General features: G+C 50.8%; 1 protein-coding gene across 1 annotated transcript; it reads left to right on the forward strand.

The window, feature by feature from the left end:
- Positions 1-6,948: 6,948 nt before the first annotated feature.
- CCDC42 (coiled-coil domain containing 42) lies at positions 6,949-12,534 on the forward strand. Its single transcript, XM_026861255.1, has 7 exons — positions 6,949-7,489; positions 7,827-7,932; positions 8,025-8,162; positions 8,710-8,907; positions 9,661-9,882; positions 10,511-10,669; positions 11,153-12,534. The coding sequence occupies exons 1-7, from the start codon at positions 7,422-7,424 to the stop codon at positions 11,249-11,251; spliced, it is 990 nt and encodes a 329-aa protein (XP_026717056.1). The 5' UTR covers positions 6,949-7,421; the 3' UTR covers positions 11,252-12,534.
- Positions 12,535-17,980: the final 5,446 nt, after the last annotated feature.

Below are 17,980 nucleotides of genomic sequence, written 5' to 3' on the forward strand. Positions count from 1 at the left end.
CTCAGCTGGAGACAGGACAGCTTTAGGGCAGCTTGCAGGAGTTCGCTGAGGGCTGTCCAGAGATAGTGGGCTGGGTTAAACCACAGTGCCTGAACTGAGGGGCTGGTTGCCTCCAGGGGAACGTTACGTGCAAACAATGTTTTAGATGGCTTCTTGGAAGGGGTCATTTTCTTAAGGCTGAGGAATTGCAGCTGGAACATGAAAATCTGCTCTTGCATCCTTATCAGAGCTTGTAGCCAAAATATGAGTCTCAGCATCTACTTTGGGTGAGGACTGATGTCTGGGCACATGTAGTGACCTGCCTCCTGCAAGGCTAGCTGTGAAGTCTACCCACACCATCAGGGTATCTTTCCCCTCTTGCAGCCCACAGCTCCAGCTAGGCAGACTTCCTCTCCTCATCCTTAGAGTTCTTGTTTACAGGTCCATCCCAGGGAGAGCTAGGGAGACCGGGCTCCATCCTGAGATTAGGCAGGTCCCAGGCCTCGCAAGGGTCTGCAGAGCCTGGCAAGGGTGCTCAAGGTGGCCAAACTGGATGTGTCTGTGTGAGCTGGTCATGGCAGGTGCCTTGGATAGTCCATGGAGAGAAAGAGGATCTTCCAGAAGTTCATTCATCCTTAAGGGATCAGGTTTGTTATGCCCTGGGAGTGCTTTTCCCTCTCACCAGCTGCAATGGGAGCTTGGGATGGCCTGACCCATGGAGATGTCTCCATTCAAGATATCTACCATGAAACTGGATAATGATCCTTAAATGTGCTCTTAGCAGACACAATTCAGATCCCAACTTGAACTGAAACAAGGGCAGTTTGCTGCCCTGAAACCCTTGGAAAGGGGTAGCTGCATCTGCCTTGGGGCAGACCTGTGGGCCTTCACTGTTGTCTGGTGAGAATGCAGTTTTTAAGCATTTTGGGCTGTAAAAAAGGAGCAGCAAACTATTCCTGAGAAAAATAAATGTCTGCTGCTGCTTTGCTTTTGTGTCCAGATGTGTGGGCCTCGGGACCAGCTGTCAAAGCTGGAGAATAGGCAACATCTGAAGGCTGGAAGCAGACCCACTCCTCCTCCTCCAGCTATTGCATCCTCCCCATTGCACAGCAAATGAATGAGCCCATGTTAACACAGTCCAATGATTGCTGCTGCCACAGGGATGTCTGGACATTGAGTCATAGTTTGCTGCTTATTCCTGCTGCATCATCCTTATATTTTGATTCAAGGATCACTCTATGCATGAAAGAGCAAACTGTCCTCTTTTACTTGCTATAAAGATTTGTTCAACAAATGAGGTCTTAAAATGGAAACATCCCTGGATACCTGTGTCGAATTGATCTTCTTCAGTCAGAAAGTGTTGCCTTTTTCTCTTATTTACGCAAATATCCAGGCTGCTGTTCTCTTGCACTGAGAGCTGGCAGCAAATACCATCTCCTTGCTTCACTGCCACTTGCAGGCACACTTCTTCTAAACAGGCTGAACCACACCAGCATGGGAACAAGGAGCTGAAGCACCAGGGATGGCAATGAGGTGTGGAATAACCCTTTCCAACAAAGCCTACACACCTTTCATTAGTGAGCTCACCAGGCTATTTCCTTTTTGCAACACAGCTAAGTGAGATCAGAGATAATTTACTGCAAAAAAGAAACTGGACAAGTTACTGCCCTGGTGGCAGAGCCTGATGCACACAGAAACCCACCATAGCAGCCAGGGAAGCCAAGACCAACTTCTCACACAGTGAAGTGGCATTTCAAGAGACACCGTAAAACTGATGGTGTAACCACAGCATTTGGAGATGGCTAACCCCTAAGCTTGTGTGATTCAGGTCTTAGAGAATGAAAAAAATGGGCAAAAAGTCAGACACAAAATACGGTATCTCGATTATCTGTGCACTTGCCTTTGGGGTTATGAGTTTTCAGGGGGTTGTTCTTTAACTGGGAATTTCTGTTTAATGGAGATGGAAGAGCCTTGCATAATCCCACAGCTCCAGGAGGTCAGGCTCTAGGAGCCCCTATGTAAACACACAGGGACTGACAGTGAAACCTTCACCTAACAGGGAAATTTCCTGAAATGACACCTCCATGCTGGTAAGGTTGGTGCTCCCAACTCACTTGTCTTCAGCACGTCATCTGCACTTGGAGAAAGCAATAGGCAGTGACTGACCTGCAGGAGCCCCAGGGGCAGGTCTGAGGCCAGGGGTAATGCTGGAAGCTGAGACCACATGGCAGAAAGGTTCGTCCTGACCTGAATGGCAGAGATGGAGGCAGGCAGGGATTTCCTGCGGCTGTCTGGTGGCAGAGCAGAGCTTCCCTGCGCTTTCCCATTAGCCCATGCTGTCCCTCAGGTGTCTGGAAATGACTAAGTGTGTTTAAGGGTGTGCTAGTTTGAGAATAGGTGGAGAGTCTGGTGTTTGGAAATGACATCTTAGCTCCTTCTCTTGCCACTTCTTGCATCAGCCCCCAAGCCTGAGCCTCCTCCTCCCCCAAGCCACAATGTGGGAGGTGCAATCTGAGGTCCCCTTTGGACTGGGGCGCAGGTACAGATGTTGGGACAAATCCATGTCAGGGTACACTGGGAGAGGGAAAACACCAGCTCCCCAGAGCAGAGCCCAGCCTGCCTAAGAGGCACTGAGGCTCTCAGAGGAGATGGGCATCCCTGACAGTCTTGGCTTTCTGGGGGTTAAGCCAAAATCCTGGTGTGCTGGATGACTCAGAGAGAAGGTAGCAGGGAAGCAAAGTGGCGTGGGGGGAAAGGCACCGAGCAGTGACTCAGACTCCCCCGCCCCTTGCCCCTTGCACATCAGCACATTTATCCTGCATTGCCATCACCATCAACGGCGTTCACATCGAAGGGGCAGGCTGGGATGGGAACAGGCCAGAGGAAGCGGGTGCTGTGCAAAAGGGCCGGACCCTTGCCCACCACCAGAAAGGCTGCCTGGAGTTATCTCAGGGTCAGGACTGGGACTGCATCTAGGGCTGCACACTTGTTTAATAAGTGCTCCCCCTCCTGGGCCGTGGCCACACTGCCCCGGAGAAAATCAAAGTGCTTTGGCAAACTGGGATGTATCTCAGGCTGGACAGACACCTGGAGCAGGGCAGGGACCTTCCCTCAGCTCCAGACCATCCCAGTTCCACATGAAACTGCCCTCCAACTCCAAAAGACCCTGGGCACTCAATGAAGATACCATGTTTGAAGGTCCTCATGCTGTCTGTGCCCACCAAGACGCAGCATCACGCTCTTCCTGGACAGAAGCTCATCTTCTCCCTCAAGCCTGTCCCCTGGGGACCTAAGAACCAGGGAAGGATACTGGGATGAGATTTGGCCACTCAAAATCATGCCACTACAGAGCCCAGTGTGATTTAGAGGAACTGGCTATCACCAAGGGCGTTTTGTGCTGCACTCTGGGAGCTTCTGAAGGCCAGAAGGGAAAGTCTGTATCAGCTTTCCATTAGCCTTCAACTCCAGGGGCTTCACGAGCAGAGGAGATTTAAAAGAAAGAAAAAAAGAAAAAAACAACAAAACCCCCAGTCTTCTTCAAGGAGTAAAAAGGTGGGAGATGTACCTAAGGGATGAAGAGAAAAGGTTTCTCCTGGGTAGCTATGACTCAGAAATGGCATTTTCTATATTCTAATAAGGGATGTCAAGTCAGAGGTAATTTATTCATGGCAAGCTGATGCAGTTGCTATGGAGAGCATAATAGGAAGAAACTCTTTTTTAATGCATGGTGTATTGAGGAGGAAAGCGTTTGTTGAAGATAAAACCTCAGTGTGAGGATAAAAGCAGCAAATGGTGATTAGGAACATAATTAAAAAATAAAAATCTTTCTGCAAGCACTTTCACCACATCTGTGAAATGCAGGGTCTGATCTCACCCTGCTCAGCTTCTCTTTGGGTGGACAGAGGACCGATCCCAGCTCGGGGTTTCCCATCCACTGGACGTCAGCGCAGGAGCGCCCAGCACTCTGGGAAGCCGATCTGCTGATGGGGTCTGTTGGGTTTGGGTGATTCATGGGTGGATTTGCCCATCCTGAAGGTAAGAGGGTGCTACAAGACAGAGGATGGAGTCAGTGTAGATGCCCAGAGCACCAGGGTGCTGCACAGTGGGTACCTCTGTGTCACTGGGGACTTAAAATTCAGGTCTCTTTGTGTTAGGCCAGCCAGCAGCCTTTTTGCCTTCAGGACAAAACACACACAAGGTGTATTTTCAGACCCACTTGGTCATCCAAGTCTTTCCCTCTCCAGCCATCACAGAATTTCCTACCCCTCTATCTCAAATCTTCCTCCCCCAAGCACTGCTTTCTCCTCCTCCTCCCCTCCCAACCACAAGGACTATCACCTTTCCTAGCTTTGGTTGACCCTATGTCCCCAGGATAGTGGCTCTTTGGCACTAGTCCCTCTTCTTAGACAGCTGTTCTGGGCAGAGCTGTGGCTGGGCAATGCAAGCTTGAAGGGCTCCATCAAAGCCTGAATGAGCTGGAGATGACTGTTGGTGACATGTGAAAGGGATCATCCTTGAAAGCATGAAAGATCCCAGAGAAACACTGGCAGGGGGGACCCCTGAGTGATATCCTGGCCCAGCCATGCTGGGGACCACCACAGAAAGCCACAAGCACATACAAGCTTCATCAGTGCAACCATGGAGGAACTCAGAAAACAACAGCAGACTGAGGATCCCCAGTAACACACCCAGACAGACCTGGCCACACTGTCCAGGCTTCTCCTGGGGTTGTCCCAGGAGAGGCTCAGCCCCACGTGCCACATGGGAAACCCGTCAAGGTTAGTCCATGGGAGCCGCTCTCCAGAGCACCTTCCCAACACCCTGGTAATGACAGGGCATCTCACACCACATTCCGGACTTAACAGTCCTGGCCTCAGCCAGTTCAATGTCTCACACAGATGATGACCCTGGGGACTTCTGGCCCCAGACATGGGCATCAGAATGTTTGCTGCAGCGCATGTATTTGATGCTGGTCATTCTGGCATTGTGGTGATAAGGACCAAATGTCACAAGGTGCTGTACAGACGGGGCACATAAAGATCTCCAGTCCAAGCAGCTCCACTGTCTGCCAAAACAGGGGAGGTGGAGGCAGGATCAGGGAGAATCCATGCGATAACGTTGGTGATGGCCACTATGTGGGGATGCCACACAAGAAAGGCTGAGAGTAACACCAGTGATTGGAGTTTGGCTCTCTGCTGTGCTACACCAGCGGGCACTGCAGCTCCCCACTGCCAACATATGGCAAAAAGGATCCATAGGAAGGGGCTTTCCCTGGGCACAGAACACCCCTGAACCCTCTACCATTTGATTGACCCTCCTTGGACTCTTTCACAACTTCTACTGATCAGTAAGAATAAAATCCAGTGGTGACTCCTCCTTCATTCATAAGCCTGCAGGCAGCATTAGTTTTGCTCAGAGCATTTAGCGTGGAAAGCGAGACCCCCATTTTGTTATGGGCTGATCTTTCTATCCTTGCTGCGGAAGGGCAGCACCTCCTCAAGAAAAACAAAATATCATGAAGGCAAAGGCAGAGGGGCAGCCCCTCAGTGTTAATATGTGCCTAACAAGCACATATAGGTGACTGATGACATCACTTGCTCCCTGGAGCTTGTCTGTCATTTGTGTGACAAAATGTCATATAACAGGAAATTCTTAGTGAGACTGGGAAGTCAGCCAGTGCTTCCCCTTGGAAATGTCTCTCTCTAATTAGTCATAATGATAATGAACTTTAATTGCTTGAAGTGCTGATCCTGGTGCCCAGCACCTGCCTCAGATGGTTCTCCCCAGAACTGTAGAGTTTTGTAATTTCAGGCAGCGCAGTTCAGCCACTGGAGGACAAGAACACACACGGCTCCACAGCTCTGCTTGTGTGAAAGAGCAGGCCACTGTTGCTTCCCAGGCAGACACTGCCCCAGCTCCTGGCTCTGCAGCAAGTACTTGAAATTCAGACATGCTGAGACCTTCCTGGTTGCTCATTCGGTGCATTCCCCTGCTCTGCTGGGGACCAGCAGTTCCTCCATCCCAGGGGATGCAAGGGCGGGCAGGACTTTTCCAGAAAGTATCCCTGCCTGCTAGAGGAAGGGCTGAGGCCCCACACCTAGCAGGCAGGCACAAGCCCTGCTCCCAGACAAGACTTGTCCCTGTCAAGGTCCAGAAACTGCTTCAGAAGACCAGGCTTAATCTGCCTGACCCACTAGGATGGGAACAGCCCCATGATGAACTTGGCATGAACAGAGGGGAAGTCACCTGTCACTGCTGGGACCGATTTGAACCTCGGTAATAAAAGCCAGGCATATACACTGCTTTGCCTTGGGTCATTTGTCTCTAAATGGAGCATCTCTCATATAACAAATTGTACCTTCCTGGGCCATACATCTTCTTAATGTTTAAAGTGCCAGACGGATCTGGCAGACTTACCCCAGCTCCTCCTGGTTTATAATGAGCAAGGGGTGAGTTTGCTTGAAAACAATTTCCCTGATGCAAGTCAGGGTTGTAACAGACATGAAGACTTCCCCCAGAGAGTCATAGCCTTTTCCACCAAGCCACGGGTATTTCTGCTTCAGTAGCTCACAGAAATGCTTTTGTATGTTAAGCCAGCGAGGAAGCCAGGGACTGAGAGAAGCAAACATCAGTGGGTGAAATCTTCTGTAGAAGGAGCAGACCCCAAGGTCACCATCATCTGTAGGTTTTCCCTACCTGACCCATGAATATCACCCCTTTATTTTGGGCAATAGACCTTGTTCAAATGTCTTGACCTGTGGGGAAAAAAAAAAACCAAACAACTTTTTTTTTTAAAAAAAAAAATCAGTTAACTTTTAGCGAATGGTAGACCTCAGTCCCACACAGAGAGGGAACCATGGGCAGTACAGTGATCAGGCATCCCTGAGGATGTACCTCGGTTTAATTGTCTGTCCATCTGGTGTTTTGGGAGAGGAGCAAGCTGAGCTCTGAGAGTGGGATATAGATGTCAGGGGTGCTGAAATACCTGCCCAAGACAGCACAGGTCACAGGACACAGAGGCTGATTTGTACCAGAGGAAGAACCAGAGAAAATGAGAGGAAGGGAAAGAAATCTGCCTTTGTTCATCTGTCCCTTAGTGCTGAAGAGTCCTGGACACAGCGGTCAGTCCCCCTCACTGGTGCGGGGGCATCACCCAGCTTCAGTTGCCAAGTAACCACCTGAGCATCTTCTAACTACCCCAGCAACCATTCCATGTCAGCTGGCCACCAACAGCAAGTGGCCACAGTCGTGACTGGGGCAAGGACAGTCCTGCAAAGCGGAGGCAAAGGCACCCGGGGGCTCATCCCCTGCCTGACTGCTTTTCCCAGGCACTGCCAAACTCCCAGGCTTGCAGGGCAGCTCCCGGGCTGACCTGGGAGAGTAGCAGTGCCAGTAGAACCTGGGCTCTCTGGGACCTGCTGGAGGCTGGAGTGATAGCCACCATGGGAGATGAGGACCTGTTGGCCTATTTCCACATGCAGTACAAGCAGCACCTCCCGCGCTTGCTCAGGTGAGGGGGTCCTCCATCCACCTCCTTCCCCTCCATTCTCTTCTCCTGTCTCCTCCATCCCTCCTTCTCCCATTGTGGCAAACTCACATCCCTTATCTCCACCACTTCAGTCCCCTTTTGTACCTCCCTTCCACAGCCCTGTTACTCCCTGTCGCACCCCCTTGCTCTGTGAGGGGGATCCCTGCAGGGGAGGGGTGAGGATGCCGTGCTGCCAGATGGGATCTGAGACGGTGTCGCTCTGCTCTGTGTGCTGGGTGAGGTGGCAGGGCAGGGCAATCCAACACTCTGCCAAGGTACTGGACCCAGCGTGTAACCTCGAGGAAAACTTCTCTGGCAGGGAACTCGGACTGACAGAGGAGGATTCCCCATCTCCATTTATTCACCTTCAGAAGAAGAGGAAACAAGACCAACTGATGCACATGTTTCTGAAGGTGAAGGAAGAGGTGAGAAAGATGAGAGGGTGCAGGGGCATGGTTGGGAGGGTTTGTGGTTTTTTGGAGGGCAGCAGTGGGCAGGTGACTGGCTTTAGGTGCAGGTAGCCATATCATGCTCACTCTGGTGCTGCCAGGCCTTTAGGGAGAGGATGAAAGTCATATCCTGCCAGTGGAGGGACCTCCGCGCCAAGGAGGCTCAGCTGAAAACCTACATGGAGAAATCTGGGAAGATTTTAAAGGTACACCTGCCCCTGACCAGCTAAGCTGACATAACCTTGAGCCACACCATCACCTCCTCCCCTTCCTTGGGAAGACAGTCTTGGGCCACCATGTCTGTCCAAGCCTCCCTTGAGCCTGGAGGTGTGAAGAAGAGGCCTGGCAGGGCTTTCTACCTCAGATGTGGAAAGCCCTGGTAGGACTTTGGCAGAAGAGAGCTTGTCCTGTACCAGTGTGATCTCCTGAGTGCCCCAAACATCCCTCAAGAAGGGTCTCAGCCTGTGCCCACTGTTGACATCCATGTGTCTTCCAGGGACAGATTAGGTATGAAAATCAGGATGCCATTCCAGGTGTCTGTCTCCAAAACTGAAGGGTCAATGCAAGAGGGATGGCCTCTTGCATTTTTCACAGGGAGTGAAAATGCTCCCAGGGGTGCTCCAGTACTGGTCTCTCCTCTATGAAGGTATCTCCTCCCAGTGCTGCTGAGTGACCTAGCTCCATCTTCCCTTGCTTTCCTTTCCCTATGTGTGTGTGTGTGTGTGTGTGTGTTGGTGGGGGAAACTTCACCAGGAAAATTATAAGATGCAAATCGAAGCTCTGAAGAGAGCCAGCAAAGAAAGAGAGATGAAGATACAAAAGGAGAGTGAGCTTTTGAGAGCTAAGAGGGAACTGGAAGCCCTGAGAAATAAGCACCGGAAACTCTCCAACAAAGTGCAGAAGTACTCCATCTTCAACAAATATTTGGAGGATGTGGTGAAGATCTCACAGGTGAGTTCGGACATGAGATAGACAGATCATGGCCTCAAGGAGAGCCTTACATAGTGTTAAACCTAGAGGAGATCATGCAAGTCCAGGGAAATCATAACACTTGGTCAAACCCAAGATTTCAGATGGGATGGAAAGAGGTTCCCTGAAACCAATGTGAGCCAAGGGGACCAGTTAGGGGAGGAGGACCAGAAAAGGAGGTGAAGGCCTGACAAAACAAAACAAAAATTCTTAGAAGGGGTAAAAGCACAGGGCTGAGGGGAATGGGGACCCCTTTGTGACACTGCTTCATGTCACATTGATGGCTTGTGAGAACTGAAAAGCTGCCTGGGAGTAGGAATGCAGACACTTGTCAGAAAAGCTGTGCTCTCTCTCAAGGATACCTGGGCATCACTCCATGCATCGCTCATACTCCTGCGGTCCTAGCTGCACCCCTCCCATGTCTAGGTGACTCAGCACTGGCAATTGCAGTTGTGCTTTGTGTTTTATCAGAGCACCGCTCACCTGGGGTAGAATTCAATATCTCACCTCGCTTATGGCGGTGACAGCGCTGGGACTGTCACCATGGGATGTCATCACACAGAGAATGTGGCAATGCTCACAGACCATCTGGGGAACTCTTGTGAAGAAGGGAAAATCTTTCAGCTGGGGGAGGTGTTGTCCCTGGTCAGGGCAGGGTGCCAAACAGCACGGGACTTGCAGTCGTGATGAGGGGAAGGCAGGGAGATTACTAACACTTGGAGCCCTGTGCTGCAGTTTGAGGAGATCCAGGACATCATTTGGCGCTACAGGATGTCACCAAGGATACACAAGCACCTGCTGCAGGCACAACAGGGATACAAAGAAATGTCCGAGCAAGCCAAGATGCTCCTGGACCAGTACACAGCAGAGAAAGAAGCTGCGATCCTGCGGTATAAAAACGAGCTGGCGCAACTCCAGCTACGTTTTGACCAGGCTCAAAGTGACATCCTTCCCTTGGTAAGGAAATACGGGGTGGGCAGGGGAAGACCTGTTTTCATCCTTTGCACAGCATCTGCCTACCCCTTCTCCTCCCTCCTTACCAATCCAAAAGTGACCAGACTGGTGGTAAACTGGACTGTACTGAGGCACAGAGATGTGTAGCCAGTGCTCAGTGTGCAGAAATGCCCTCAGCTCTGCTGGCCTCTGCTCCCTTTGTATCACCCTGAGGAAGCCTTGCCAAATTCACTTATTGGATACTCCAGGCTCCAGTAGTTGGATCCCATCAGGCAATGCTGGAAAGCACCTGGTCTGGGAGGGTGGCAGTGGGATGTTGCTCCCTGGGTATCAGCTATTCCTGCTGTGGGGAGTGCAAATGGGGCCTGCAGAGAGGACCTGCCAGAGCGAGGACTGCCGGAGCTGGCAGAGAGATGGGAGGCTCCTGGGGCAAGGACCAGCTGTGGCGATTCCTGTATCTGCTTCCACCAGACAAGCTGAACCATATCCAGTGCAGCCCTGGGCAAGAACAGGTTCTTCCTAGCAAAACAGATGTGTGTGGAAGTTAGGGTCTCCAAGCCAGGGTCTCCAGTGGTGAAGCAGCATCTTTGCTGGGGCATGTCCCCACGCTGCATGTCTCCTCCCCTCTCAGGAGAATTCCTGGGCCGACATCCAGAACACGACTGCCAAGAAAACCCTGAAGCTGGCGACCATCAAGATGGCCATCTTAAGCCTCTTCCAGTGCATGAGCACACAGCTGAAAGCAAACCTGAAAGTGCCAATGGATGACAGCCACAGGCAACTGGACATGGTAGACTCAAGCCAAACCCCTTCTCCCTGTTCAGAAAGAGGAGCAGTAGTGACTCTCAGCTGCCTAAATGGAGGGGAAAGCCCATAGAATGTGCCTAACAGACACCTTCCTTTTCACCTGGGCTCTCTCTTGGGCACAGGGAATGGGGAGAGGACACCAGGCAAACCTGTCTCATCCGAGGAGTCAGAGAAGGGTGTACATCCCTGTGGGGGCAGAAGGAGTGGGAGCCAGGCAGGCTGGGGCAGGGGATGTAGGGGATGCAGATCAACACACGGCCAAGGTTTGGTTTCCTTCACCCTTGCCCTGAGCTCTGACTCACTCAAAAAAGCCCATTCTGATGGTGCAGATCCAGCAAGGCAAATGCCTTATCCTCCTGCTCAGTTTGGTTGGTGAAATGTAGTCTCCAAAAGGGCCAGCAAGCTCCCCCGTGCCTCCTGTTCCCATCCCTGCTCTGAACTCTGCCATCTCTCTTCCCCACCCTAGATTCAGCGATTTATCCAGGACTTCACAGACATCTATATGGAGGTGAGACAGAAGGACACGCAGAACCACCAGCGAGCATCTATACCTACAGAGCTATAAGGGACATGCCAACATGACCTTCTCTGCCAGCAAAGGCTCAACAGGGTGTTAAAGGAAAGAGGACAGAGGGCCCTACAGATATTGTAGACTCCACCATAGGTTACACCAGTGAAGTTTCATACCTTTCTGGCTCTTCTGCACAGTCGCTAACACCTTTTTTACTATCAAAAATAATCAAATATTTTAAGGTGTCTTTATTTCTGGGAGGATTGGAAACATCAGAGCAGCTCCATCCACAGCTTCACCCCAGATGCCATTCAGAAGGGGCACCTTCCCTGGCAGATGGGATTCTGGTTGCAGGAGACAGTGTCCCAGCAAAGCACGCAACAAAGGGAGAGCAGGCTGGGATAGGAGTATAGTCTCAAATAGGGATTAGTACTGGTGTTCACATTCAGACCTCCCACTCAGCCTAAGCCCTGAGATATTTGAGAGGGATGTCTCAATGGAGTGGGGGGACTGTGCTTTGGGAGAGCTTCAGAGATTTTCCACCACGACACACAGCACATCCATTGGTGTGGATTTCTCTGCCAGCCACGTGCTATGTAGTAAAACTCACCTCCCGCCTCAAGCTGTTAGAGAAAGTGTGGAGAACGGATATAGGTGAAGGATGAACCAGCCAAAGCTATTCTACCACACATTTAGCCACTCATCCTGAGTGCTAACATGATGAATACAAAACAAAAGGACTAAAAATTACTCTGGAGACACACTGTGGAGTTCAGGCCAGTCTCAGAGTCTTTTGAGAGGGACATTTTAATGGACCAAGGATCCAATTATATTAACTTACAGATTTTGAGGCAAGAGACCATTGATCACATGCTCTAGTTCCTTTCTCTAGTAGTTACTCCTGTCCTGAGCCAGTGGATTCAGCTAATGCATCCTCCAGAAAAGTCTGAGTCCAGTTGGTCTGTTTATAAAGCCTGGGGGTAGCTCAGGCACCTGACCCCTTCCTTAAAGAGTGAAGAAAGCACAGATTAACACCCTTCCTTCCCCAGATCTGTGCTTTCATGAGTGACAAGGAAAACCAATGCACCCCAGAGCTGGTGCTGGCTGCTTGTTTGGAAAGCAGAGGAAGGATGAGTTCAGGGCAGGAACCCCTGGTGCAGAGTCTGAACAGAGGCTGCTCCCTGTGTGTCTCTGCTATTGCTATCTCTGCAAGTTTGAATTCACATGTCAATTAGAAACACAGTACCTTTGGTCAGGTCTCAGCAAGAACTCATCCAGGAAACCCAATTTCCCTCAAGCCTCTGAGCTCAGCCCCATGTTGAGCCACTGAAGCTTAGCAAGTTGCCATCCATCAGCTGAAAATGACCCTGTGCAGTGTCCACAGTGATGCTAGTGCAGAAGAAAACACAATAGTGAAAGCCTCCATTGCAGGTGCAAGGGCAGTAATTGCTTCTCAGCTGTTAGATTTGAAAGAAGAGTTCATTTCTTTCTGAAACCTTGACATGTAAATGCAGTGTGGGCCACGGCGTGCCCTATGTTCTTCTGAATACATCCCCAGAGCAGTGGGAGGTGAATGGCAGTTTGCATTTCAGACGGCAAGGAAAAGTAAAAGCTGTTGCAACTTTATGCAGCTACCATGTGTCTACACTTTAATGATTATATTATGTTCATTCTGTAAAGCAGGGATAATAACTGTCAGGGAGGGGTAAGAGTGGGCTGCTCCTCAAGGAAAAGAGCTAAGGTGACACAAAGCAGGCAGGAGGATATCCTCACCGACAGGATGAGGTGGTATCCGAGCAAGAGAAGAAAGGTTCATGGCTGTGTCAGTGATTCCCAAGCTAGTCTGCAGTGATGAGGCAGGTCCAAGGTGAAGACAGAAAGTCCGGTCAGCAAGGCAAGGTGAGAATCATCCAGGTACAAGGCTGAGCACAGGCTTACCTGCAAGGCAAGGACCAAGGACAATGATCTAAGACTAAATGTAGCTCCCGAGCAAAGCAGAAGAAGCTTCAGTGAAGGCTCCACGCAGCTCCTTCTAGTGCCTTATCTGTTTTTCCAGCAGTGTGATCCCAAGTTACATGGCTGTCCCACATTAGGGCTGACCTTGAGCACAGGCAACCAAAACCCTGGCAGGTGGGGAAAGGGTCACAGAGCCTGTGGGTGCACTGAGAGCCCTGGTATTAACAGCTCCTTGCAGTGGGCTGGGAGTCCCACAGTGCGGACATTTGCCAAGGCCATATTGCTTCTTGTGGCAGGAGCCCAGATTCATGTCCTGCTGAAGTCACAACAAAACCAGTACTGCGGTCTGGGCTCTGCTCTGCTTGGTGTGCACGTACACAGTCCTTGCTCCAAGGACTGCAGGGTGGAAGGAAGAAAGAAATGCCCAGTCTGGGAGTAGACGCAGCAAAGAGGACACCCAGGTCACCCAGGGGATGAATAACAGAGTTGGGAAGAAGTTGGTTTTTCACTCGTTGGCTGTCTACAGGGAGGGGTGTTGAGTTGCCACATCAACAGAGGGGACCACGGCTTAGGAGCAGGAGCTGAGGGTTGTGGGACGATGCGCTGAGGGATAAAAGGGATGAAGAAGAGGTGGGCTAAGGGTAAATGGGAAGCTTTCCCTTGCCTTTGGTAAAGACCCTACACGGGGTTGTGGGTCTGTAGTGATTCCTTCCATGGGAAGAACTTCCCACAATCCCAAAAGGGATACTCCTCCTGCTGCCATGCCTGGGCCTTCTTCCCCACCAAGCTGACACCTTCAGTCTGGCTGCGCTCTCCGCCATGGCTGGGATCACAGAGGTGGTCTTGAGAGGCCTTGCAGAGCACTTCAGGGTGGTTAAAACTGATTTATCAATGGGAAGCAAATATATTTCTTTCTATTTGCATAGAGTGATCCAGTGCTCAGCCCTGGGACTAGGCCTTATGAGGAGCATGTCACCTCCTTGGAGGCAGCAGCTCACTGTGACAGGGCTGGATCTGAGGGCCTTCGCCCCACAGTCAGTGGCATCCTCAGATGCTGGCCTTGCCTGCTCTTCTGTGAGACCGAATACAGCAACAGAGAGAGAACAAAAAACCAAGCTGGAGAGAGTGAACCTTGCTGAGGCCCTCAGGGGTCCCAGATGTTGGTAAATGTCTCTACAGGCACTGGTGATGATACAAAGAGCTGCTGCCTGCACTGAAAAGTCAACTCATGACTCATCTGAGTAGATGTTTGTGCTCTTACATCTCATCTCAGCAGTGGCATATCCAAAGGGACCAGGAGCATTTACACCCATCCTGAGAGGTGACTCAGCTGTCCCGTCTCTGCCACCCACAGCCACCCCCTCACCCACTTTGATGCATCTCAGTGGTGGCAGCTGACGGGAGGTAATGGGAGGTAATGGGAGGTAATGGGAGAGGAGCGGCTCAAGGCAGGGGGCTGCAGCTCTGAGCCCGCCACTCTGAGAGTGATCGTCTGAGGGCATGACTGTCTCCAGGCTGGGCTTATGAGCGGACAGACTGATAGGCCAGGTTTCCTGAAGTCCATTGGACACTGGGTGCTGGTCAGTTCAGACCTGTCTCTTATCTGGATGCCTGAGCTGAGCTCTTCTGAGGAACCTTCAGCATGTGTCAGAAAGACAAGACAACACATTGGTCCAACCAGGCACTTTCTGATCTGTTTCAATATATTTTCTTCCTGTCATTCAGCAGACAGTCAGCCAGTACATCACACTCAGCATGTCCCTTACAGCTCTACTCAAAGTCCAAGTTGAAGACCTGTGCTCCTGACTGGTCATGATGGCCTGTCTGCTCCTGCTCAGCCCCAGCACCCCGCACCATCTTGAACATGAAGCCACAGCATGTGTTGATGCTGCTCTGCAGCATCATTTGCTGGAACTGCTTGTTTCTGTGGCCCCATCCATGCCCCCACACAGTGAAATGCCTAATTTTAGAAAGTCAGAGACCAGCAATTGAAACTTGAGGGCAGATTTTGCCTTTTCTTATGTGCCATTTGTGTCACAGCAGCAGAACAAAAATAGCAGATCCTCCCCAAAACAAAGTCCTTACCCAGGCATGAGTAAGCCATACTCAAGTCCCGTTATTTCTGGGAAGCATTGCAACTAACTATTCTTCCTCCATATCTCTGGACGGATGGCATTGCTCCTCAGATGCAGCACTGTGACCTTCTGAGCAGCTGAGCAAGCTCCTGAAAAGAGTCAGTGTCAGGCTGTCTACCACAGGGATTGCAGGTAAGCTACTGGAGGGAGAAACCAGGAGCCCGGGGATCTCTGTGAGCACATCAGGGGAAGGGAGTTATCCCCAGAGACCTGCCAGATGTCTTTGTCATGAGCAGAGTGGTGGGGCAAAGCTGTGTCAGACACCAGCCTGGATTAGATCCAGCCAAGCTGCTGGAAGGACAGAGAGGGGTGACACAGAAGAGATGCTGTCTCTGGCCTTCTCCCAGGTGGGAAGGCATGACAAGATGGTATTTCCTTGACTTCTCCAGAGGAGATGGGATTCCTGTCTGAGCCATGTCTAGTGGTCTTCATAGCCAGCAGCACACTCAAAGCGATAAGACCACCACAGCAGCACTTTCTGACTTTTCAGCCCAAATGATTCTGTGTCCTACAGTTGAGTCTACTGCAGAGGCTCTGACCAGCTTATAGAGTACAGGTTATGCCTTGGATGGCTACAAGATGTCTAAATAATCTGAGTTCCTCAACTGTCCTCACCTGACAAGGAACCACTAAAGATGTCTCTTCAAGAAGCCTTGGCAGGAGATTGTGCCCATGGGTTAAAGGGGACAAGGCCATACCCTAAGTGTCCACTGTCACTGTCATGACAGAGGTGAAGAATCTTTGGCCTGGAAGGGGAACCAGGGGTATAGGGGTGTGGGGGACAGACACTGGCTGCTCAGCCTATGAAATTCACCCCTCCTCTTCCCCTTCCCTGGCAAGCTGAGAATGAAAGAACCCCTCTAAGGCAAAGCCAGCCAAGACATCCCCAGCTGATCAGAAGGACAAGCTCTGCTCTCATCACTTGTGAGATGCCAGAAGATGCCAAGCTAGAGCTGTGCTGGTCCTGGAGTTCTGTTCCAGAGAGGCAACTCTGGAACTCAGAGGGTTGCCAGGGTTTCCTGGACCATCCACCATGCTCCCCTTCTCCTGATTGCTGGAGCTGTGCTGCTGGCTCAGGGACCTCAGCACCCGCAGAGGAGATGGCCACTGCCCGAACACACTGTGCTGAGCATCGCCAAGATGCTGTTCCTACCAGCTCTATTCTCTTTCTTGGACTCTATTCACTTTCTTGTGACTCATGATGCCGTGGGATATGGATGTAAAGACTAAAATTACCTGATCAGGTATCAGGGTTTCAGTTCTGTGATGCTGTGTATAATAAACAAGCTTTTTTGTGTTAACAGCCTGACTTCTCCTTGAGGAATTGCAGGGTTTGGATTTGTTTGCATTGTGTTTTTTGGGTTTGGGTGGGTTTTTCTGTAAGATTTTTTTTTCCTCTTGGCACAGAGAAGAGATGATTAAAGTATTGGCTAAATCTGCAGCCTGTTTTGTCTCTTGTTGATGGAAAATCCCCAGCACATTGAATTGTTGTCATTCGTTTAATCTGGACTCTGTCAACATTTCCTCTGGAGCAGCCTGCTATTCCACCAGTGTGGGCATGAGTTCGCAATGCCAGTACTCACTGCTGCACTCCCTGCTCTGCAGGACAGCTCTGCCCCCCCCCACTGGAATGGTGGGATTCCCACTGGAGGGGCTTGTGCCCCAGACTGGCCAGATGCACAGAAGCCATCATGCAGTCCAAGAGACAGGGACATGTTCTGACACAGAACACGGCTGTACAGAAAGACAGTCAGCTCTGGATCCCTTAGGATGCTCACCTGGAGACCTGCTACCTCCCCTTTTAGGCATTCTGCAAGGAGGCACAAGGACAACCCTGTGCTAGCACTGACCACTGTCTTCAGAAGTGACTTCAGAAGACACTGCTGGCTTATTCACCCCATGATTAGCACTTCCCTGGGACTTGGCATGCCGAGCACCATTGGGTGCCAGATGGCAAAAGACATGGAAGTCATTAAACCTGAATTAGAGCATTGGTTTTGCTCATTCCAGCCACCCGATCCAAGAGAGGATGTGGGTGCCAGAGCTTCCTGGTCCCCTCTCAGCAGTCACTGGCATAAAAGCACGTTGCATCTGTGAGTGACTGCAAGCTTCCCTGGTCCTACACAACTGACAAGACCCAGCAACGCACAGACTGTCCCACCTCTCTGCTCCTACTCAGCCCATCTCCCACCTCCTTGCCTTCTCCACCATAAGGCACTTCTCATATGTTCGTAATGACCCATCCTAAGGACAAGAAACTCCAAAACCCAAGAGATCCTACAGTTTGCAGGCCTGCCAGTCCTGTTTCGCCTTCTGAGAGCACCTGGGAGTGGGATACAGGAGGGCCAAGAGAAGAGATGGTGCAGCCAGACCCCCTTCAGTGCTCCACTAAGCAAAATACCACATATAGAAGATGACGTTCCACAGCCCCCCTATAAATGGCATCATTGAGGCTTGATGAGGACAGAAGGCTGTTATCAGTGAAGAGATATATCAAAAGAATTCAGGGCTCTGAGCATTAAAGGATATTAACTCAGGAAAGGCACTTTCTTGCCCTTACAAAGATTTTTCAGCCTGGCTTAAAAGTGCAAAGTTAGGTCAACAGCCAGAAATGGAAGGGCTGGATATCTTGCTGCAGCAGCAGGAGCTGCTCTGTGCACCTGCAATACCAGGTAACTCCAAAGTCCAGCCA

Source organism: Athene cunicularia (assembly GCF_003259725.1).
Source record: "Athene cunicularia isolate RWA chromosome 18 unlocalized genomic scaffold, athCun1 chr18_part1, whole genome shotgun sequence".
NCBI lineage: Eukaryota > Metazoa > Chordata > Aves > Strigiformes > Strigidae > Athene > Athene cunicularia.

Bases quoted from the DNA above. Each gene is read 5' to 3' on its own strand.
- CCDC42 (XM_026861255.1), top strand. From the start codon at position 7,422: ATGGGAGATGAGGACCTGTTGGCCTATTTCCACATGCAGTACAAGCAG. The intron at 7,933-8,024 runs GTGAGAAAGATG...CTTTAGGTGCAG, and splicing joins TTCTGAAGGTGAAGGAAGAG to GTAGCCATATCATGCTCACT. The intron at 9,883-10,510 runs GTAAGGAAATAC...CTCCCCTCTCAG, and splicing joins AAAGTGACATCCTTCCCTTG to GAGAATTCCTGGGCCGACAT.